At 41.2% G+C, this 24,267-nt stretch overlaps 1 protein-coding gene across 10 annotated transcripts in view; it reads right to left on the bottom strand.

Annotated features, from left to right (window-relative positions):
* Positions 1–24,267, bottom strand: part of PHC3 (polyhomeotic homolog 3) — a 114,967-nt gene that overhangs the window by 76,071 nt on the left and 14,629 nt on the right. For 9 of the 10 annotated variants that reach the window (XM_039487332.1, XM_039487331.1, XM_039487333.1 and 6 more), the window contains exons 2-6: positions 19,000–19,147; positions 15,950–16,108; positions 12,630–12,707; positions 9,405–9,563; positions 6,076–6,174 (exon numbers count right to left, since the gene is read on the bottom strand). In XM_039487332.1, the coding sequence (XP_039343266.1) occupies positions 6,076–6,174; positions 9,405–9,563; positions 12,630–12,707; positions 15,950–16,108; positions 19,000–19,125 (621 nt within the window). In that variant the 5' untranslated portion in view covers positions 19,126–19,147. The remainder of the gene's footprint in view (positions 1–6,075; positions 6,175–9,404; positions 9,564–12,629; positions 12,708–15,949; positions 16,109–18,999; positions 19,148–24,267) is intronic. The other variant, XM_039487337.1, reaches the window with a different exon arrangement.

Below are 24,267 nucleotides of genomic sequence, written 5' to 3'. Positions count from 1 at the left end.
CCTCCCCGGCCGTTAACCTGGACTCTGAATCAGGGGAAGGATCAGTCGGTAAGTGCTATAAACATGTAAACATTTATTTTTTAAAAAACAGGAATAAAAACTATATGAAAAGAAGGTCAATGCATATGGGGATAGAACAGAAATCCTCTTGGGACAGTTCCACGAAGCTCTCGTAGAGGTACTCGAAAAGCCTCCGCAGGAGGTTCCTGGGGAGAGGTGCCTTATTGGGTGCTCCGTGGAAGCACACTCTTCCGCGCCAGGCTATCCTTACGTACAGTGGGAGCATTGCCTCGACGAGCATGGCAGCATAGGGCCCTGGTCTGTGCAGGGTTTCATGCAGCATGCGCTCTCTGTCTCTCTTAGTGACCCGCCTCAGGGTGATCTCGCTCGGCGACTGCTGCATCTAATTAGGGGAATTAGTGTAATGTTACTATTGGGAATGCTTCACTTTTCCTTTGCATAACAATAAGTGTCGTTTAACAGCCACGTGGTGGAGGCTACAGAGGGGAAGCATACAGGGATCTTTCCCGGGGACAGCCGCGAGGTGGTGGAACAGGGTCAGAGTTTATGCTTTCCAGATTGCCTGTAGCAGAAGGACACTGCTATATATTAACTTTTAAGCAGCCTAAAGTTTACGGCTTACCAGGCCTGGCTGCTACACGGATTCTGCTGTCCTGCCCCGCTTGTCTGATCTCCAGTGCAAGACCCCAGGCAATGAAAGTGAATGCCGAAAATTCGAACTTGTTCTGAGAGCGCATGAGATAGGTGCCGTGTATGGTCTTGTTCACAGAAACAGAATAGACTGTGTTCAGTGTTCGCAAACATGTATGTTTGCAAGGAAATCACTTCCTTTTTCCCCATCACACAGCTGCGGCTGTTTCCCGACCTGCCCCGGCATCCCCCTCACAGAGGCTGGCGCAGATTAGGCGGCGAAAGAAAAAGACTCGGGACGAGATGTTCGCTGAACTGATGGCCTGCTCCAGAGCCGAGGCGGCCCAGCAGTGGAGGGAGACCCTCTCTCAGCAGCAGCGCTCACACAGCAAACGGGAGGACAGGTGGCGGCAGGAAGACCAGCAGGCGACTCAAACGCTGCTTGGCCTAATGAGGGAGCAAACAGACACGCTCCGGCGCCTTGTGGATGTTCTGCAGGACCGCAGGCAGGAGGAGAGAGCCCCCCTGCACTGTATCTGCAACCGCCCTCCCCCGCCACAAAGTCCTGTCCCCCCCTCACCCAAAATCACAAGAAGGAGGGGCGCTAGGGGCCGTGAAAACTGTCACTCCACCCCAGCAGAGCACTCATGTACCAAACAGCTCTCATTCCCTAAAGGATGAGAATTGCTTCCCTTCCTGGCTCACCCAATCCCAAATCCCAGTTTCATCCCCCAACTGTGTAGTTGAGTATTAAAAATAGTTTGCTGTTAATCACTGTTTCCGTCATGTTTCTTTGCAGAAGACTTTGTGTGAAGGGGGGGGGGGGAGGGGTTTGTTAATTGCATAGGACAGCCACCATTAACAGGGTACAGACATGGGGGCAGGATCACCCCTTCCTAGGGTCCTAGCGCCTGCCATACAAAAATGGCAAGGCAGGCTGCCCTTACCCTGCCCTTCCACCATAGCCCTGAGCCTCTCCAATGCCCCAAACCCTCAGCCCCCATTACCAGGGTACAGACATGGGGGCAGGATCAACAGCAGGTCACACACAGAGTGCAGTCACTAGGCACCCGGGTCACTCTGGGAGGTGTCTGCTGCCCCAGGTCAGTCTGGGAGGTGTATGCTGCCCCAGGGTCCGAGCGCCTGGCATCCACAAATGGCAAGGCAGGCTGCCCTTACCATGCCCTTCCACCCTAGCCATGAGCCTCTCCGATGCCCTGAGCCCCAGCCAGAGCCATCATCCCCCTACACCTACTCACCCTTCCCACACACCCCTCACCCCTTCCTGCAAACCCACCCCTTCCTGCACATCCTCCTGTAACCGTCCTCCCCCCAGAGACCGCTGTAGGAGCAGGAGCCTGTCATTCCTCGAGTGTAGAAGCAGTCTGTACATCACTGCACACCGTGCCCACCACAGTCTGCGTCCCTGTTTGAACCCTTTAACGCGAATTCGTTAGTAAAGAAAACTTTGTTAATTAACAATGTTCCAGGCAGAGCCCTCATCCTCCTACACCTCCTCCCCCTTCCCACACACCCGTCACCCCTTCCTACACCCCCACCCCCAGCCCAGAGCCTGCACCCCTCACCTCTTCCTTCACACCCACCTGTAAACGTCCTGCCCCCAGTCCTCCCCCGCCACAAGGCCACATAGCCCCCGCACACAGAGTCCCGAAAAGGAGGGATGGCAGTCTCCGTTGAAACAACCAGTCCGGCAGTGCAGACCGCTCTAGGGGCAGGAGCCTGTCATTCCTCGAGTGTAGAAGCGATCTGTACATCACTGCACACCCTACCCACCACAGTCTGCGTCCGTGTTTCAACCCTTTAATGCGAATTCATTAGTAAAGAAAACGTTGCTAATTAAAAATATTCCATTAACTTTATTTTTAAATGTCTGTTGGAAGGGGGGAAACCTGGTGAACGGGGTATGTAACCGCTGAAAAAAGTCAATAGTAACTGAAACAGGGGCAGGTTCAGCTTCTCTGTAAAGAAACTGAACAGTCACAGATTACCCCGCTCCCTGAGGAACCTAGCTTTCAAAGCCTCCCGGATGCACAGCGTTTCCCGCTGGGCTCTTCTAATTGCACGGGTGTCTGGCTGAGCGTAATCAGCAGCCAGGCGATTTGCCTCAACCTCCCATCCCGCCATAAAGGTCTCCCCCTTGCTCTCACAGAGATTGTGGAGCACACAGCAAGCAGCAATAACAATGGGGATATTGCTTTTGCTGAGATCCAAGCGAGTCAGTAAGCTTCTTCATCTCCCCTTGAGACGTCCGAAAGCACACTCCACCACCATTCTGCACTTGCTCAGCCGGTAGTTGAAGAGCTCCTTGTCACTGTCCAAGGCGCCTGTATAGGGCTTCATGAGCCAGGGCATTAGCAGGTAGGCTGGGTCCCTGAGGATCACTATAGGCATCTCCACATCCCCAACACTTATTCTGTGGTCCGGGAAGAAACTACCTTCCTGCAGGCATCTAAAGAGACAAGAGTTCCTGAAAACACGCGCGTCATGAACCTTGCCCGGCCACCCGACGTTGATGTTAGTAGAACGTCCCCTATGGTCCACCAGTGCTTGCGGCACCATTGAAAAGTAGCCCTTTCGGTTAATATACTGGCTGGCCTGGTGGGCCGGTCCCAGGATAGGGATGTGAGTCCCATTTATAGCCCCACCGCAGTTTGGGAATCCCATCGCGGCGAAGCCATCTATGATGACCTGGACGTTTCCCAGGGTCACTACCTTTGAGAGCAGTAGCTCAACGATTGCGTGGGCTACTTGCATCACAGCAACCCCCACGGTAGATTTGCCCACGCCAAAGTGGTTCGCTACTGACTGGTAGCTGTCTGGCGTGGCAAGTTTCCAGAGGGCTATGGCCACTCGCTTCTGCACACTCAGGGCTGCTCGCATCCGGGTGTCCTTGCGCTTCAGGGCAGGGGACAGCAAGTCACACAGTTCAAGGAAAGTGCCCTTACGCATCCTGAAGTTTCGCAGCCACTGTGATTCATCCCACACCTGCAGCACTATGCGGTCCCACCCGTCCGTGCTTGTTTCCCGGGCCCAGAATCGCTGTCCCATAGCATGAACATGACCCATTGCCACCATGATCTCCATGGCGCGGCGTACCGTGCTTTCTGAGAGGTCTGTGCCACTCTGAGACTTCATGTCCTCACCGCGCTGCCGGAGCCTCCTCGCCCGATTTCTCAGCATCTGACTGTTGAAGAGGTGGACGATAAGGTGCGAGGAGTTGACAACGGCGATAAGTGCAGCGATGATCGCAGCGGGCTCCATGATCGCAGTGGAGTGCTGTGGCGTACGTGCTGTCACTAACAGGAAAAGTGCGCGAACTGATTTCCCGCCGGCGGGAGTGACGGTTGAATGCTGACAATTACTCAAGACCACCCTCGACACAGTTTTCCCCCCAGCATGCATTGGGGGGAAATCCCAGAATTCCAATGGGCAGCGGGGAGTGCGGGAACTGTGGGATAGCTTCCCACAGTGCACCGCTTCCAAAGTCGACGCTGGCCCTGTTAGTGTGGAATCACAAAGTCGAATTAGTGTCCTTAGTGTGGATACACAAATTCGACTTCGTAAGGTCGATTCCACAAATTCGAATTAAGTTGAATCGAACTACTCTTGTAGTGTAGACATACCCTAAGAAGGGAATTCTGGCTGGCTATGGGGATTGAGCCAGGACTGAGCCTAGGGAGGGCTGCAGGAAGACAGAGTCTCCAAGGAAGAAGCCCTGGGGGTCTGGCCCCATACTAAGGCCAGGAGAAGGTAAAGACTGTATACTCTGTTCCACCTACAGACAGTGTGTGTGACTCAGCTGCAGGGCTGAGTCACTGAAGACCCACCAAAGAAACCACTGACCAAGGATGGGAGGCATGCACAAAATCTGGGTGCCACCCCATTCTACAAAAACTGAAAGACTGCACGTGCATGCATCTGACCAGGGGGGCACTTGTGTGAGGTGAGTGGTGACCTGGTTACAGTAAATTAATCATTTTCAGGCCTTGAGTGCTGCACAGTAAACAAGACACAGGCTCTACATTGAACAATGAGCAGAAAATAAAATATTGTATAGCTTCTCATTAAGTGAGTATTATCCACTCTGGACTAAATGATGCAGAAGTCCTATGGAAAAACAGAATGTGGTCATGTAATTAAAGACTATTATAATGCATACACATAAGAGGGCTGAATTAAAGTTACATAGGTAACAAGTAACCTTAAATTGTGGAATTTGCTAACCTTTGGGTGATTGACTCTGGCACCTTAATGATTTTCTCACATAATTTTGTGTGTGCAATAGTTTATACAATTTTTTTTCAACCTTTCATGAGCTTGAATTGCACACAGTGCATAGAATGAGAGTGTTACATATCCCCAAGGACAAAAGCCTGTTGTTTGAATTAACAGACATGTAGTCTGCTTAGTTCAGAGTGGTTATCCTCCTCTGCCTCTTTGACTATATTTTAAAAGCATTCTTTCTTGCCTTTTGCAAGAGTAATTCTTCTGAGGAATTACTCTTTATCATTGAATTCTGAGTGTGGGTTGTGGGTTTTTTTGAGAGTCTGTGGCAAGTCCAATGCAACATCAGAATATTCTGTAATTGAAAACAAGTTTTTCTTGACTATTGTTGAAACTTGAATTTTTATGTTCATTGTATAGTAAAATTACATCTAGCCACCCCCGAACAGAATAGGCCAAACAATAAATCTACCACCATGCAAGCAAGATCTTCTGGACATTTTCTCCAACCTGTTAGTAATATCCCCATCTTACCCAAGATTAGTTTCAATCAGCTCTGCCATTAACTCATCAACCTTGATCAGACAGGGAGAGGGTAATGAGGCTGACTCCTGGGATCTGAAAGGATGGTTCGAATAGATCCAGGTTCTATTAACATACTGACATTACTGAAAACCCTGCCACTTCTCAATTCTCTGTGGCTTCACACATTGAACAATAGTAACACATGCCAATATGTAAATTAAAATTTGTAAGATGTAATAATCCTATTAAATTACTTTTTTTAAAATTAGGTCAGAAGTTATTGAATGATACAATGAAACTATGAAGAACTGTCAAATGTAAACAACATGAGAATAAAACAGTAAGGTCTTGATCTTTAAAGGAATGCATCTGCTGCAAAGCAAGACAAAACAATGTAACCTACAAAATAATTATTACTATGTCAGTTGTGGAAGACTGCAGTTAAGTTGTTTTGGTACAGTAATAATTAGTTATCTATGGTTTGTAACATCTTGAAAGCCAAATATTCAATGTATTTGTTATGACATTAAAAGAGCACATTAAGGACTTATAGACACTATTACAATATAAACACGGAAAACATATGCACATTGATATTTCACTTAGAGCTCTAGCTCAGTGAAGTAGATGTACAATAAATCCAGGCAAGCTCACCTGAGTAGCTGCAGACTGACAGGAAGAGGACGACGATGATGAGACAACAGGAATGTCAGACTGGACAGCAGCCACAGTGGTAGCAGGAGTAAAAATCAGCTGAGAAGACAGAAAAAGAAAACTGAAGAAAACACAATTCACAGATAAAAGAGAGTAGTCATGTAACAGTAAACCCTTTACATTTATAGTAGGGAGGAAAATGTTACTTAGGGATGGATGAATGAATTCTAATTTAAATTCTCATTGCCTTTAACTCCACTTTATTTTTTTTAAAAGCAAATGTTTGTGGGATCTCAAACAATATACATTATATAAACATAAGTATTAATTTAAAAAATGTGTTCTGCTTTTTAAGGATAATTACTTCTGCACTTACGTTGCTTTCCATCCATGTGTCTCAAAAGAGGCTTACTTAATCTTACTTTCATTTTCCAGAGCAGAGGAGGGGGTGAACAGAAGCATAAAGTCAAGCAACCAGAGTCAGATAAAAGATATGGAATGATGCATATGGAAAGCAACAGAACCTTACATCTCTTGACACCCAATAGTCTGCTCAGACAACTGGATTACACTGCCTCAAAATGAATTTTCAAATTAAAGAATATCATGTTTAGTAACACAAGTAAGTGACATTTTCTTTTTTTCCCCAAGTATACAAATTGAGTGTTTTGTGAAAACTGTCACAGCTAGAGACCAAAATCCTCTGTTCATTAAGATAACATATACCATACAGATAACACCAATGTAAGCTTCCCCAAAAAGCACCACCAATGTGTCTCAGTCATAACCTGCAAGGACTTCTTTTAGGGACAGTTTAGACTCTGTCCATTCAATCCTCTCTATCTAGGTGCTGAGATTGCCAACAAGACTGCAAATTAGTTCTAATGGTGGTGGGGTTTTGGTGTGGTATATTGTCAAGCTTACTTTAAAAATATTTCAGTTCATCCCACTGAGAGAGACAGAATAATTTGAAGGAGTAAGACTAGACTTGATACATGTGTTCCTCAGAAGAATTACTCTTGCAAAAGGCAAGAAAGAATGCTTTTAAAAGATAGCCAAAGAGGCAGAGGAGGATAACCACTCTGAACTAAGCAGACTACATGTCTGTTAATTCAAACAACAAGATTTCATAAATATAAACAAAAATATAAGGGCCCAAATCTGAGGCTATGATTCAGGAAAAAGTCTTCAAGACTGGGCCTTGTAACAGAGTCCTGGCCCTTTAAGGCCAAAGGAAGTAACGTGAGAGACCAGTCACCCCATTCCATGTGTCTAGAGATGACAGAGGAAGGCCGAAGGAAATCCAAACAGCCACTGGGTCAGAGGAATATAGTCTCAGAATAATTAGTGTCTGAAGGGGGCAGGGATAGGAAAACTCAGGTCATTGCTCTCTATAGCAGCAGGAAGGCCCAGGACCATGAGCCTTGCAGAGGGGGAGGAGCAGGGCTACTCACCCACGTGTTTAGGATAATTAGACCCACATGGGAAGGGTCAAGGGAGCAGTCATATGATGGGGATGGATGACTCAAAAACAAGGTTCCAAGCCCAGTCAGGGAGAGCTTACTGAAGGGAGGATTTAAAGGACACAGTTCTACAAGGAAAGTTGTGAAAAGCCCGAACTAAACAGGTGAGTTTGCGGATGAAGGAGGCCAGCACTTGAAGCACAGAGTCCCAGAAAGGAGGATTTGGGGGCCCTGAACCTAGGGTTGGATGAAAAGGCAGCTCTTTTGAGAGCTGGGTTATGTTTAATAAATTGGAACCCAAAAGAGTGAGAATATTGTTCCCAAAGACTTTGGAGTGTAAATTAATTATATCCAGAAACTGAGGTAGGGGACTGTAGTAGTAAGCCATGCTGCATGACGGTGTGCTTGGAGACTGCGCTCTCCTACAGGTCTTTATACAAACAAATAATATTTTACATTATAAAGAACTGTATCATAACTAAAGAGACATGAAAGTCATATGGCATTAGAATATCTTCTGCACTTTCCACATCACTCCTGAATTTCCCAAGGTTCAGTAAATAGCTGTTCTCAAATATCTAAAAGGGAACTGAAATGGAAAACTGCTGATATTGTATTACTGCTGTATACTACTGTATGTTACATTATTTACTTGAATTGAGTGTCAAATGTTGAAATATCCAATACCCTTTATTTTTCGGCACACTGGAGACAGCTCTTTCCAGGCATCCACAAAACACTGGTAGCATATACTAGATTGCTGCATCTACAGTTTTAACTACTTTCTCCATAAGTATGTAGGAAATTTAATAGGATAAGAAAAAGCTCTACCAGTGTATACCTATATTGTTTTACAAATCTCAGGGGGACGAGGGGATTTTCCATAAATATAATTATAGGTCCCAATTGTGCAAGTCTTATGCATGTACTTAACTTCATGCACTGTCAGTAGTCCCACTAATATCAAGAGCCCCTATTATGGAATGAGATCTGAAGTCAGTGGGGAGTACTCAGTGCACGAAGCACATGCATAAAAGTCTTTGCAGGACCTGGGCCATAGCTTGTAGGCAAACAATAGAAATATCTATGGCCCCACACCAGCACTGAATACCACTTGGATGGATCTGTGCACTTGTGCAGAGCCCCAATGCCTTCAGTGAGGCTCTGCACAAGGGCAGGGGTCTGCCCATGCAAAGCTCATTGCAGGACAGGAGCCTGTGTTTGCACTGTGAACAGCATTAAATTTTTTAAATCTCTAAGGTTTTACAACAGTCATTTTCTTTTACTGTAGAATTATTCAAGCTTTGAAAATTACCCTTTGTTTAAAAACAGAAAATACAAAACTGACAAGAAATTGCAAAAATCAAATGAATCCCATATGAATTTTAACAGAATGAAGTCTATAAACCCAACTCAGTCTCCAGAGGCAATACTCCATCAAAGTATATTCTTAGTTAAATGTGAGAGCTTTAATCAAGAGCCTGTGAACTCTGATGCTAGAAACACATTAGAACATTCTGCTGGGAATACAAACAGCTACAGTATGTCTTGTCACACATCCACTAAGCAAGGACAGATGTTCTCTTCCTATTTTACAAGTGTTCAATCATCTCATTAATTACAATATGTACCAAACTAATAACATTGAGCTGTTTCTAAAGCATAATTTCTTTTTTCTGCTCTCAAAGGACTAAGCAGCCCCTTTGTCTCTGTGGCTCACATTGCTCTAAGAGCTATTTATGTACAAAAATAAGCTACAAATTCCCAACACTGCCTGAAGCTAAAGATACCTGAACCATTTACAAAAACACAAAACAGTAAAACTTTCAAAAACTAACAGTGATCACAGCAACTTGTGAAACTTACCATTTGTGCTCGGAGGTACATTTGAGCCTGGCTTGCACTCAGGGTAGGAGAAGTGCTCCCCAGCAACATAGTCTGTTGGGTTATACTGCTGCTAGTAGTGTTGGAGGTCTGTGAACGGCTTATTAATTGTGGAGGTGTAGGAGAGGTGGAAAGGTTAATCTAAGGAAGTAAAAATTTTACTTTGGTCAAGGCCCTTCATCCTGGGTTTTAAAGTCAATCAGCCTTACCAAATACATGAAGGCAGTTGTAGCATCCAAGCTGTAAAGACTTCAACAATATTTTGATCTGAAGTCTATGACTGCTACAGAGTCTCATCAAAATAAGTCAGCTACTGTGTGAATGCTCACACAGTACTTTTTTTATAAGTAGCAATATTAATGTGGCAGTATTGTACATTTTCATTATAATAATGCAATTTACATGCAGCCATGCTTGGGCAGTTCAATCCATGAATTGAAGAGAGTTACTTGTCACCATAAGTTTTATTTTTAGTTTTGCATTGAACATGAAACACAAATAGCTAAAGCATACACAATACAGAAATGTGTGGTCTGTCACTAGTTTAAGACACCAATTCAAATCGGTGACATCAATAATCCACACTGTAACACTATCTACTCCTTTTCTCACACCTTAATACTTATCTGCTGCCCCCTCTAAATTAGGATGGAAAACGAGTTGTTTACATATCACTACTGAGGTGCATGGTGTTTATATAAATGAAGTAAACAACAAGAGTTCAGACAGCTACATTTTCAAATGAAGAAATTCACAGTATTTTGGTAAAATTCTAAACTAGTGAGGATAATAAGGAATGAAATTTTAAGCCAACATTTTCACACAGTGTCAAAGATAACTGGTTTTAAAGAATTGTGCGTTGGCATAATTCACCAGAATACAGGTTCTAAATAATTAATGATTCACGTGTACATAAAAAAATACAAACAGTAAATGTGGGGCTTAAGTTGCATAAATGTCATTTGGAGGAAGACAAGGCCAAGGCCATTACAAACAAATCCTTAAATACCACTGCCAATTTAAAATTTACACTGTGCATTGTATTCTTCACATGAAAATGCATAATTCCCCATAATGACTGTTTGGTTTAATGCAAAGCATTCTTAATGAATGATAAGCTTTGATTGTTGGATCAATGGGTGTTTTTTGTGAGTTGTGAATGGAAGTTCTAGCTACAGAATGAATGCACTGGAGAAGACAGCAATTAATTTATTATGGTTGAACAGAAACAAAACTAACTAATGAAAAGGTTATTTTCCTCTGGATAATTTACCAGAGTTACCATGAAATAAGGAAAAGATAGCATAGTTTTCATCTGATGAAGCCAGTTGTTTGTACTATCCAAAGAATTGCCCTTATTTTATGCTAAATGGCCACAGAACGTTAAAAGTCAAAGACTTAGTGTGAAGTGTCGTTGTAAGCTGTGTCAGTCCCAGGATATTTAGAGAGACAAGGCTGGTCTCTCTAAATATTTAGTAGTCTATTATAATTGTTAGTAATCTTACCAATTACTATAAATTAGTTTAATATAAAGTGAGTTACTACAAAGTGAAAAATAAGATTAGCGGCTCAGAATTAAGCTCACAACTATGAAAAACATTAAGACACAAATATTTTGCAAGCATAGTAATCTGTCACATCTAGTTTTTCAAAGCTATTCCATTATACAATATTCAAAAGTGGAACCTATTGAAATAGTTAAATCTGTCTTCCTGAGACTTACGATGTTTAGACTTTGAAGATATTACACTTTCCGGCATTGCCACATTAAAATTTTGTTATTCTTATATTGGCTTTCAAAGAATCAGAATCTTAAAATTATGTATAAATCGCTTGTCTGATTTCTGTATACAGTTATCATGAATGCATATACAAACCACGTATGAGGAGACTGGCCAGTTAAGTTTTTCTGGCCAATCTGTATACCTAAATGCTCAATTTAAATTCACAATGACAATACCTAGTGTTACAAAATTAGAAATGTGAAATTTGATGCAACAGTGGGCTTCTGAGATTTTGAAAAATTAAAACCTTATGTTTAATCAGTCCTCAGCATTTCCAATTAACAGATGCAAGTTAACAGACTGACAAGCACTTGTGTAATAGCTCCCTACTAAACATGTGTATTTTATGAGAACATAACTGCAAAAAATTGTATGTCATACAAATAAGGTGTGGTATTTTAAAGGAACAGCACTGAAAATCTGTAATTGTAGAGGACAAACAAAGTGCTTCTATTTTTGCACTACACCAGTGGTTTTCAACCCCTGGGGGTCCACAAACTATGTCTAAGGGTGCCACAAAAGGTTGTGGTTACCATATAGCAGTGGTTTTCAACCTGGGGTCTGCAGACTGTCTAAGACTTCTAAATGGGTCCACACCTCCATATGAAATTTTTTTAAGGGTCTGCAAATGAAAAAGGTTAAAAAACAACTGCACTACACATAGTGGCCTGTAATTCATAAATAATAATTGGGTATTTGTGTACTTTAACACTGTCTCAATCAGAATCTGAAACAATAATTAGCATAAAGGGTAATGTTGTGGAAATGGATTAAACAGCTACCATGAACAGATATTTACTGAATGTGGTACAAGCCAGCAATTAATATTTTAAGAAAAATAAACTTTAGACACCCAAATGTTACATGCCTAAATCCATATTTAGGCACATGAATAAAAGTGGCCTGATCTTTTAAGGTGCTAACTACTCACAGCTTGCTCGGCAGCTCTGAAGATCAAGCAAGCAACTTTTATTTTATCTACCCACATATGGGTTTAGTTGCCTAATTTTAGATATTCAAGTTTGAAAATTTTGGCCAATAACTGTAAAATATTATGCAACTTAATGTTAAATTGTGCTTCCTAGAAATTGTACTTAATATTTTCTTAAGATAAAGGTTGAGATTTTCAAAGGGGAATTGGGCAACTAACTACCTTGGATTCCTTTGAAAATCCCAGACTAATCGGGATACTAGTTTAACACATGATGTCCTTTTAGAGGAGTAATGAATGGATTCTATGATCTAATACATCTTTTTACCTTTAACTACTACAGTCTCATTATGTACCTACTTCTCATTATGTTGCAATAATTTTAGTCAGATTTATTTATTTTAAACATGAAAAATGTTTTTTCTTTACAAGAAGTTGCATTATAGCCATTGAAGGCTAGGATGGGATACAGAACCTTGTTTGATTACATACCGAGGTCTGTGATATGCTTGACTGCTGAGTGACGCTCCCAGTAGGGGATGAACACTGCCTTCCACCCGACAGGCTTGCCTAAATAGCAAGAACATGTGATAAATAGGTCATCTAAGCAGAAATAAAAGTTTAAATAACACTGGTATTATTACATGAGCCAACAGAAACCCACCTCTAGTTTTACCCTTTCTCTGAATTACCAGTAAAAATAAATAAATTTTACCCAGTAAAGTTAGGGATGTGTTTACAGCATAGTGCACTCCATTTATGGGCCCTAAACTGCATGGTGCCCAATGTCCTCAATTCACATTAATATGAAGGCACTCAGAATTTGCAGGCTTAGTACCTCTGAGAGGAACACAAACTAACAGAAACCAGGAAAGTGTTAATGATGGAGCTGGGTGTTTAGTCCACCACATACAGCACTGAAAACTTACATGACAGGCCACCAATGTTAAAGTGTAAAAATCAGTCCTCACTAAAATCCTTACGAAATTGATTTGCACTGTGATTAAAAATCCTCATAAAATACCTTCCAAAGGTAATTACGCATGCTCCAAAAACACTTTTCAGAGTTAAATGTTTGGTCATTTCAGTTATTTTTTCAAAAGAGAAAGCAATACAATAATTGAATGGCAAACTCTGAAACAAAGTGTCACCCTCCATTTTTGTTTAGCACACAAAACTACTTTATCATTTTTAAATGATAAATTCCAAAACACTAAAAGTCAAAATATTTTGAAATTTGAGAGGAAAAAAGTTTATTTCCAGCAAGGCTTTGCATCCCTGGTTGCAGCAGGAACCAAATTTTTATGGCTAAGACAAAAGCCTCTCTCAATATGGGGTTGTGAACATCAGCTTTTCCATTCTAAATTATAAGTGCATAAGCATTTCTGCAATTGTATTCTGGATGATTTTTACTGCCATATAATTCTTAATACTAAAATTAAATCCTATGGAAACCCATTTAATGGACAAAAAACAAAATTATGTTTTTCCAGTAGCAGATCATGTAAGTAAATGAAGGTTTCCCTCAATTTTTACAGCTTCTGCCTGTCACAATTGCTTAAAAATTTTATTCATCTCTCTATTGGCTACCTTTGAATTTGTTTACAAATACTCGCTTTTATTTGCATGGCAATCTTGTTTTGCTTTTGGGGGTGAGAGGAGGGTTACCTGCAACGTGGATAACAGCGTAAAACATATGAACAGCAAGGAAACAGGATCCACTTTCTAATTAAGAATGCAATCCCATTATGCTTACTCACATGAGAAGTCCCCCATATATTTTAATATGTAAGGATTAAAAGGTCAAGTCCTGTGTGGATTATATTTAATGGTCTTAAATTCAAAGTCCTTTATTGAACATGGATGCAACGTTAGTTACCTTCTTCTGAGTATCTCAATTTTAGGTTGAGATCATGTGACTGTCTCAGGCAATCAGCATGATCCAATGCAAGAGGTACATGACTGTGATCCAGCAACTCCGAGTCCTAATCCTATGTCTGACAAAATGAAGCTGTATAGCCTTGAGGTCTTTAACTCTTCATGTCTCAGCCTCTCCATGTATAAAACAATAATTACTTCTCTCACCAGGATTCCGTTCCCTTTCCAATAACCACTGAGGTCAATGGAAGTCTTTCCATTGACTTTAATGAGCATTGGATAAGTCTTATTGTGATGATTAATGCTAAAGCCTTTGCAAATGAGAACAGAATATGGTATTGTCTCGTACTTTCTTTTCCAATTTCAGAATTACAACTAAGGTTTGTTGTAACTTATTATGTACCCATATTCCTCAGCATGATTCACTAAAATTAAGTACCAAAATAAGATATAAAACACTAACTATTTTTATTTTATCTGTATTGGGGAGTACTATGTTCCTTCCCCACCTCATCCATATTTTGGGAAGGGGGGTTGACGGTTGGAAAAGTTTGGATTTTTTCTGTTAACATCATTAAGTCCTTTATTGTACCGAGTAAGTATCTGTACAATTTAATATATGTAATGGACACCCAGAGCATTGGATGGGAACCTACTGAGATTCTTACAAAACTAAAAATATTCAAGTGGGTTTGCAGTCCACACAGAGAAAATTGAAAGAATAAAGTCACTAAAATACTACAATGAATTATTGTGAGATATTTAGACATGCACAGTAAAGCTGTTATTAGGTTTGGTAATGGTTTACGTTTTTCATCCTAGAACATTAGTTTTAGACGTGTGATCCTGGGATCCCGCAATATCAACTAACAGAGGGCCCATCATACTGTAGTTCATATCAGGCCTGACACACACACAATGCACTGTTGTCATAATACGTATCTAAATGGTGTCTTGTAAGGTATTATATGTAAACTGATGACACGCTGGTTCCAAAAATTGTGATATATGTACAGTTTGTGTACAAAGGGGTGTGTGTGCGCGCGCTAGAAATATGTGCTTACGATGTGCTTGGGAGGCAGTGCATTCACTAAGTTGACAGCCTAAACAAAGGAATGTGGATTTGCCTGTCTGACCATCTTGACTGCAGGCAAAGGAAGATGAAAGTAAATTTACATATAAGGTAAACAAAGCCATCAAGCTAACAAATGGAAGGAGGAGGTTAGTGAGCTCACCAGGGGACAGAACGTGTACCCAGGGTGCCTTCCTGGCTCTTAAGGCAGAGATAATGGGCTTTGGGTAACATAAGGGGATCAAAGACCTTTTAGCTATCCATTACTTAGGGGACATAGCATACAATACACTTTCAGCCTGTGAAAGTTGGATCCTGTCATCTGAAAGGTTGGGGACGCTGGTAACCTGATATAAGTAAGAAAACTACTTAGGCAAAGTTTGTATCTTGCTAAAATTAAATTTTAAGTCAATAGAAAGTATGTTTTGTATATAACCATACCTGTCTCCCTCTCTTGCTTAGTATCACTAAAATTTCTTTTAATAAAAACTTTTTCTAAATTTTACTAAGAATCATCTCAGTGCCATTATACTGAAGTAAATGCAAGTCTTCAGCTAAGTTAACAGAATAATATGTACACTGTCTCTTTAGAGGGAGAAAACTTAATTTCTGTGGTTGTCCAGTGAGAGACACCACACACAGAGGGAGGAACTGAGGTTCATTGACTGTTATCTGCAAGGCAAGATTAACGCTGGCAGAGTCTTGAGGAGTTTGCTGGTGAAGCAGACAAGTTGCTTTGGCAGGAAGCAGGGACACAGTTTAGTCTCCAGCAAAACTCACTCTTGCTGAGGTAGAGGGGTAACATGGTGGCTCGCAGTTCTGGGTGTCCTAAGGAGATCACCACAACATATTTAAGCCTCACCTGTGGAACAGCTGCCAGACTCTGAAACTGGGTACTGCTTAAGTGCTGCTGTTGTAGAGCGGCAGTCTGCAGCATTAAATGCTGCTGTTGGGCTGCGTACATCTGCTGAAGATACTGAGCAGCTGAGCTGGGGGGACGATGCAAGGCCTGTTGAATAACCTGCAATATACCAATAAGTAACAAATCACAATTACCAAATATTAGGGCTGTCAAGCAATTAAAAAAGTTAATCGCGATTAATCGCACTGTTAATAATAGAATACATTTATTTAAATATTTTGGAGGTTTTCTACATCAAATATATTCTGTGTTGTAACTGAAATGAATACAAAGTGTACAGTGCTCACTTTATTTTTTATTACAAATATTTTGCACGGTAAAAAAGAAATAGTATTTTTCAATTCACCTAATACAAGTACTGTAGTGCAATCTCTTTATCATGAAAGTAGAATTTACAAATGTAGAATTATATACCAAAAAAAAAAGTTAAGACTTTAGAGCCTACAAATCCACTCAGTCCTACTTCAGCCAATCGCTCAGACAAACAAGTTTAGTTACAATTTGCAGGAGATAATGTTGCCCGCTTCTTATTTTTAATGTCACCTGAAAGTGAGAACAGGGGTTCTCCTGGCACTGTTGTAGCTGGCATAGCAAGCTATTTACATGCCAAATGCGCTGAAGATTCATATGTCCCTTCATGATTCAACCACCATTCTGAAGGACATGGGTCCATGCTGAGGAGTTCTGCTCAATAATAATCCAAAGCAATCCAGACCAATGCATGTTCATTTTCATTATCTGAGTCAGATACCACCAGCAGAAGGTTGATTTTCTTTTTTGGTGGTTCAGGTTCTGCAGTTTCGGCATCAGAGTGTTGCTCTTTTAAGACTTCTGAAAGCGTGTTCCACACCTCGTCCCTTTGGAAAGCACTTCAGATTCTTAAACTTTGGGTTGAGTGCTGTAGCTATCTTTAGAAATCTCACATTGGTACCTTCTTTGCGTTTTGTCAGATCTGCAGTGAAAATGTTCTTAAAATGAACATGTGCTGGGGTCATCCAAGATTGCTATAACATGAAATATATGGCAGAATGCGGGTAAAACAACAGGAGACCTACAATTCTCCCCCAAAGAGTTCAGTCACAAATTTAATTAAAGCATTCTTTTTTTATTGAGCATCATCAGCATGGAAGCTTGTCCTCTGGAATGGTGGCAGAAGCATGAAGGGGCATATGAATGTTTAGCATATCTGGTATGTAAATACCTTGCAGTGCTAGCTACAAATGCCTGCTCTCACTTTCTGGTGACATTGTAAATAAGACACGAACAACATTATCTTCTGCCAATGTAAACAAACTTCTCTGTCTTAGCAATTGGCTGAACAAGAAGTAGGACTGAGTGGCCTTGTAGGTGCTGAAGTTTTACCTTTTTTTGTTTGTTTGTTACATAACTGCACTCAAAAACAGTCTACATTTGTAAATTGCACTTTCACGACAAAGATTGCACTACATTGCTTGTATGAGGTGAATTGAAAAATACTATTTCTTTTATCATTTTTACAGTGCAAATATTTGTAATAAAAAATAATATACACTTTGATTTTAATTACAACACAGAATATATATGAAAATGTAGAAAAAATCCAATATTTAATCAATGTTAACTGGTATTCTATTGCTTAATAGTGTGATTAAAACTGCTATTAACTCAAAAATTAATCGCATGAGTTAACCGCGATGAATCGACAGCCCTACAAAATACTAAACTATATTAATCTTGATAGTGCTATAATGGAAGTTCACTACTGCAAGAAAATAAAAACAAACACTCTCCCCACTTCCCCCCCACACACACCTGCATAACACTAAACTTCCTACATAATCATTGTTCAAGTGAATTATAGATTGTAACTAACACACACATTCTGGTCTACAGTATAAGCCTGTTCTTTGACAATCCACATTATATAGCACCTTTCAGCTCAATTGTTTCCAAATTATTTTACAAATAAAATACATAATATACAGCCCTACTGAAATGCTGGTTCTTCTCAGGTGAATGACATATAAGCAAAGCAGATAACTGGCACTAAGAAATGTTACACAACAGCTGGGATTGGAGAGAAAAGACTGGAAAGAACACTGGGGCAACCTTCTACACTTACTCTTCGAAAACGTGTCACAGGACCTTTAGGATAAAATTCTAGCTCCAATGAAGTCAATGGGAGTTTTACCACTGACTTCAATGAAGCCATGATATTATTAATGTCTATGCATATTGGTTTTTAAAGGTCTCATCAGAAAAACCTCACATACAACCTTACAAAATACATGGTATGTAATATATCTATGCAAAAGACCGGTGAGCTGAGCTGACCCTTGTCATGACAAGGCTGTAGTTTCAGGGAATCTAGATATTTCATCCACTCCACTACTTATGATTGTGATAACAATTCTAGTCTGTATATTGTAAGATTCAAGTCATCAGCACTGTTTCTACCACTGAAAGTTTTTGTAGACAATCAATATTTCATGAAAACACTCAAACAAGCCAGACAGTAAGAACTAGAAGGGAAAACATGAGTGAAACTAGCATGCAGCACTGCCCACTTTATTTTTATAAGCCAGTACTGTTGCCTATGTTTGAGTTTTTAAATCAGTAAACATTGGTTATGAATTTCTTTCCATTCCTCTGTACACTACATCAGAGGTTCTCAACCTTTTTCTTTCAGAGCCCCCACAACATGCTATAAAAACTCCCCAGCCCACCTGTGCCACACAACGGTTTTTCTACATATCTAGTAGATTAAAAACCAGGGCCGGCATTAGGGGGTAGCAAGCAGGCCAGGGGCCACAGGGAGCCCAAGTTGCTTGGGCTTTGGCTTCAGCTTTGCATGGCGGGGCTCAGGCTTCAGCTTTCTGCCCTGGGCTCCTGCAAGTCTAACACTGGCTTTGCTCTCTTATTTTGGAGGCCTCCCTGAAACCTGCTTGTGACCCTCCAGGAGGTCCCAGATCCCTGGTTGTGAACCTCTGCACAACATCACAGCCCAGTACCTGTACAGCATGTCTGTCGGAGCCACTGTAGACAGATATCTGTGGTGGTTGTGTCCGAGAGGAGGAGGTGGTGGTGATGGTAGTTGTACATGCGGAACACGTCGTTGCATTTGATTCATTCTCCATAGCAGTGCAATGTTCTTTCAGTCTGGAAGGAAATTCAAGCAGTTCATTTATACTAGTACATGCTGTACTGAATTTAAAGAAAAAAAATTAAGTTATTCCAAAAAAAATAATCATGGACAATTTAGGTTAATTCCTAAGAAAAGGACGCATTGTATATCACTTGTGGACAGGCAGACATAGTTCTAAGCTTGGGAAGGTATTCTATTTCAAATTATTAGGTATAATACACGTAAGCTACATCAAGAACTACATCAATAATCTACGAAGAGTCCTGTGGCACCTTATAGACTGACGTATTGGAGCATGAGCTTTCGTGGGTGAATACTCACTTCATCAGATGCATGTAGTGGAAATTTCCAGAGGCAGGTATAAATATGCAGGCAAGAATCAGTCTAGAGATAACGAGGTTAGTTCAATCAGGGAGAATGAGGCCCTCTTCTAGCAGTTGAGGTGTTCACACCAAGGGAGGAAAAACTGCTTTTGTAGTTGGCTAATCATTCACAGTCTTTGTTTAATCCTGAGCTGATGGTGTCAAGTTTGCAGTCTGGTCCTCAAGTCTTCAAAGAGAAACTGTTGAGCTTCAGTTCATTTGCAAATTTAACACCATCAGCTCAGGATTAAACAAAGACTGTGAATGGCTAGCCAACTACAAAAGCAGTTTCTCCTCCCTTGGTGTTCACACCTCAACTGCTAGAAGAGGGCCTCATCCTCCCTGACTGAACTAACCTCGTTATCTCTAGACTGATTCTTGGCTCCATATTTATACCTGCCTCTGGAAATTTCCACTACATGCATCTGACGAAGTGAGTATTCACCCACGAAAGCTTATGCTCCCATATGTCTGCTAATCTATAAGGTGCCACAGAACTCTTTGTCACTTTTTACAGATCCAGACTAATACGGCTACCCCTCTGATACTTGACATCATGAACTACTACTTTAGGAATCACCATCAAAACTGAGTACCACCAAGCTATACATTACATCACCATCCTCCAAAGAAGCACCGTGGGAAAGCTTGACATCTGTAGTATGTAAGGTCTTGGAAAAAATTTTGAAAGAGAAAGTAGTTAAGGACATTGAGGTCAATGGTAATTGGGACAAAATACAACATGGTTTTACAAAAGGTAGATCGTGCCAAACCAACCTGATCTCCTTCTTTGAGACGGTAACAGATTTTTTAGACAAAGGAAATGCAGTGGATCTAATTTACCTCAATTTCAGTAAGGCATTTGATATGGTTCCACATTGGGAATTATTAGTTAAATTGGAAAAGATGGGGATCAATATGAAAATTGAAAGGTGGATAAGGAACTGGTTAAAGGGGAGACTCAACGTGTCATACTGAAAGGTGAATTGGTCAGGCTGGAAGGAGGTTACTAGTGGAGTTCCTCAGGGATCAGTTTTGGGACCAATCTTATTTAATCTTTTTATTACTGACCTTGGCACAAAAAGTGGGAATGTGCTAATAAAGTTTGCGGATGACACAAAGCTGGGAGGTATTGCTAACACAGAGAAGGACCGGGATATCATACAGGAAGATCTGGATGACCTTGTAATCTGGAGTAATAGGAATAGGATGAAATTTAATAGTGAAAAGTGCAAGGTCATGCATTTAGGGAGTAATAAGAATTTTAGTTATAAATTGGGGACACATCAGTTGGAAGTAACAGAGGAGGAGAAGGACCTTGGAGTATTGGTTGATCACAGGATGACTATGAGCCGCCAATGTGATATGGCCGTTGAAAAAGCTAATGCAGTTTTAGGATGCATCAGGCGAGGTATTTCCAGCAAAGATAAGGAGGTGTTAGTACCGTTATACAAGGCACTGGTGAGACCTCATCTGGAATACTGTGTGCAGTTCTGGTCTCCCATGTTTAAGAAGGATGAATTCAAACTGGAACAGGTACAGAGAAGGGCTACTAGGATGATCCGAGGAATGGAAAACCTGTCTTATGAAAGGAGACTGAAAGAGCTTGGCTTGTTTAGCCTAACCAAAAGAAGGTTGAGCGGGGGATATGATTGCTCTTTATAAATATATCAGAGGGATAAATATTAGGGAGGGAGAGGAATTATTTAAGCTTAGTACCAATGTGGACACAAGAACAAATGGATATAAACTGGACACTAGGAAGTTTAGACTTGAAATTAGACGAAGGTTTCTAACCATTAGAGGAGTGAAGTTCTGGAACAGCCTTCCAAGGGGAGTAGTGGGGGCAAAAGACATATCTGGCTTTAAGACTAAGCTTGCTAAGTTTATGGAGGGGATGGTATGATGGGATAGCCTAACTTTGGCAATTAATTTGGCAACTGATCTTTGATTATCAGCGGTAAGTATGCCCAGTGGTCTGTGATGGGATGTTAGATGGGGTGGGATCCGAGTTACTACAGAGAATTCTTTCCTGGGTGCTGGCTGGTGAGTCTTGCCCACATGCTCAGGGTTTAACTGATCGCCATATTTGGGGTCGGGAAGGAATTTTCCTCCAGGGCAGATTGGCATAGGCCCTGTTGGTTTTTCGCCTTCCAGCATGGGGCACGGGTCACTTGCTGGAGGATTCTCTGCAGCTTAAGGTCTTCAAACCACGATTTGAGGACTTCAATACCTCAGACATAGGTTAGGGGTTTGTTACAGGAGTGGCTGTGTGAGATTCTGTGGCCTGCATTGTACAGGAGGTCAGACTATATGATCATAATGGTCCCTTCCTTCTGACCTTAAGGTCTATGAGTCTACTCACATCATTCACCTGCACCAAGATAAAGTTTCTGAAACAAAAATAATTGGTGGTTCACTTTTGCCCTCAGGAGACAAGACAGTGGGAAAACTGCTTTTACTTCTCTGCTGCCTTATAAAGAAGAGCAGTATTGTATGAAGGGAGTCTTCTTATCCATTCTGGCCTCTCTTTACCCACTACCTGAAATAGCAGATTCCATTCACTTAATGCAGATCTCCTCAGCTTTCCTAACCAACCTTTCTTTCTTTCTTTCTTTCTTCTGTAGAAGATGACTTCTCTTCATAGAAGTCTTGTTTAAAATTTAAATAAACTCACTATTGAGTTTCTGGTGGAGTTAACATTTTTGTTCCATTTTTTGTTTCAGTATGGTCGAAGCAACAATAGAGAGCAGGGCTGCTATTTCTGGAAGGAGCAGGATCATGGGAGAACATACTTTTTCTTTTACTTTATGTTTTTAAGAGAAGGTAGCAGAGCACAAAAAGGCAGTCCTTTATAGAAAGTTGCAGACAAACTGCATTCTAAGATCATCACAAAGCTCTGTAGAGTGCTATCTTACAGCACATAACTTGTAATAATCAATAAATTCTAACAAACATGATAAGCTAGGACTTCACACTTGCCACTATGCTGCTTGCCATGGCCATTGGCAATCTCATGGCAGTAGTGGGAAAATAACTCAGAATTCTTGCTCCAAAAGCATAGGCCTCTTACCACTTGAGCTAAAAGAGAATCTCCATCTGTAAAATGGGAATAATTATACTTGTTTGCAAAGTGCTTAGAGATCTATTAATGGAAAAATGATATGTAAGAGTTAGGTGTTATGTATAGGGCTTATGGTACAAAGCTGACCAGTTCTGATACTCTCCAGCAGAGGACAACAGCCCTATGTGCACATGCCAGTATCATTCAATATTAAGAAAAAAAATGTAACAGGTAAGAAGGCAATTAATATAAAGGCAAACTGTACAGTATTGTATCTCCCTCCTGTGCAGGATCTTGGGTGCACTTCAATGAAACATTTACATTTAAAATTTCTCTTTCCGATTTGAGCAGAATCTTGTATCATTCAACTAAGTTATCATGAATATAGGGAATCACTCGATGTTTAATTTTCCTAATTGATAAGTATTTTGGAGCTACAACACTGGCTATGTGTGTGATGCATCTGCCTCTAGTGGCTAATCCACAAGAGGCCAAAAGGCTACTATTTCTGTGAGATAATAGTTACTCCTTTATCTTAAATAAGGGTAACCAGATAGCAATTTTGAAAAAACAAAATGGGGTGGTAATAGGCACCTATATAAGAAAAAGTCACAAAAAATGGGACCGTCCCTTTAAAAACAGGACATCTGGTCACCCTAGCTTAAATGGTTCCATATGCTTAAAAAAAAAAAAAAAAAAAAGCTTTATTATTCTTCCAACTTTCCCTAGCATTAATTTGTTGAAAATTAATTCAATAATTATATGAAGAAAACATACTATAATTATGCAGTTTTTGTTATGTTTAGTTTGAGATCCATTCTTAAACCCACTGTGCACATTACTCACTCAAATCAACCCTGCTCTTGTGTTTTTGCCACTGATTGTGTGGATAGGGCTTAACAGAACAGGGTCCTTCATTGGTGGCACCTAGGTACTATCACATTACAAACAATAGCAATGGAAGCAACATTTGGACATTTTATGTGTGTGTGAAAGAAAAAGAGAACACTAACTTCTCTATTGATTGGTTGCAGCACAGAAAGAACTACAGGTATTTCATTAGGCGACAGCGAACATGATTTTTTGTTAGCTCAAGTGACAGAGACCTATAATTTTTGAGAAATTTGTATTTTGGGGGCTGAAGAGGCTGGAATCCAGAATCAGTTCAGCAAGTGGGTGATAATTTATGATGCAGAGGATAACCTCTCCATATTGAAGGTTGAAACCAAAGTCCCTTTATAAGACTGACTTGATCCCGTTCGCGTAGAGCAGCTACATGAGAGAACTTACAGTGGCACAGCTGCCTCTCTAGTGCCGTGGTTCTCAAAGCTGGTCCACCACTTGTTCAGGGAAAGCCCCTAGTGGGCCGGGCCAGTTTGTTTACCTGCCGTGTCCGCAGGTTCAGCCAATCGCAGCTCCCACTGGCCGCGGTTCGCCACTCCAGGTCAATGGGGGCTGTGGGAAGCGGCGCGGGCTGAGGGATGTGCTAGCCACCCTTCCCGCAGCCCTCATTGCCCTGGAGTGGGGGACCGCGGCCAGTGGGAGCCACGATCGGCTGAACCTGTGGAGGCATCAGGTAAACAAATTGGCCCGGCCCGCCAGGGGCTTTCCCTACACAAGCGGTGGGCCGGCTTTGAGAACCACTGCTCTCGTGTAGACATAGCCTTAGACTAGAATTTGGAGCAACCCAAGCAACAAACAACTAAGT

The sequence above is a fragment of the Mauremys reevesii genome, linkage group 9, assembly GCF_016161935.1.
Source record: "Mauremys reevesii isolate NIE-2019 linkage group 9, ASM1616193v1, whole genome shotgun sequence".
NCBI lineage: Eukaryota > Metazoa > Chordata > Testudines > Geoemydidae > Mauremys > Mauremys reevesii.
Note: the sequence above shows the minus strand (reverse complement) of the source record. Positions and strands in the feature narration are given on the sequence as shown.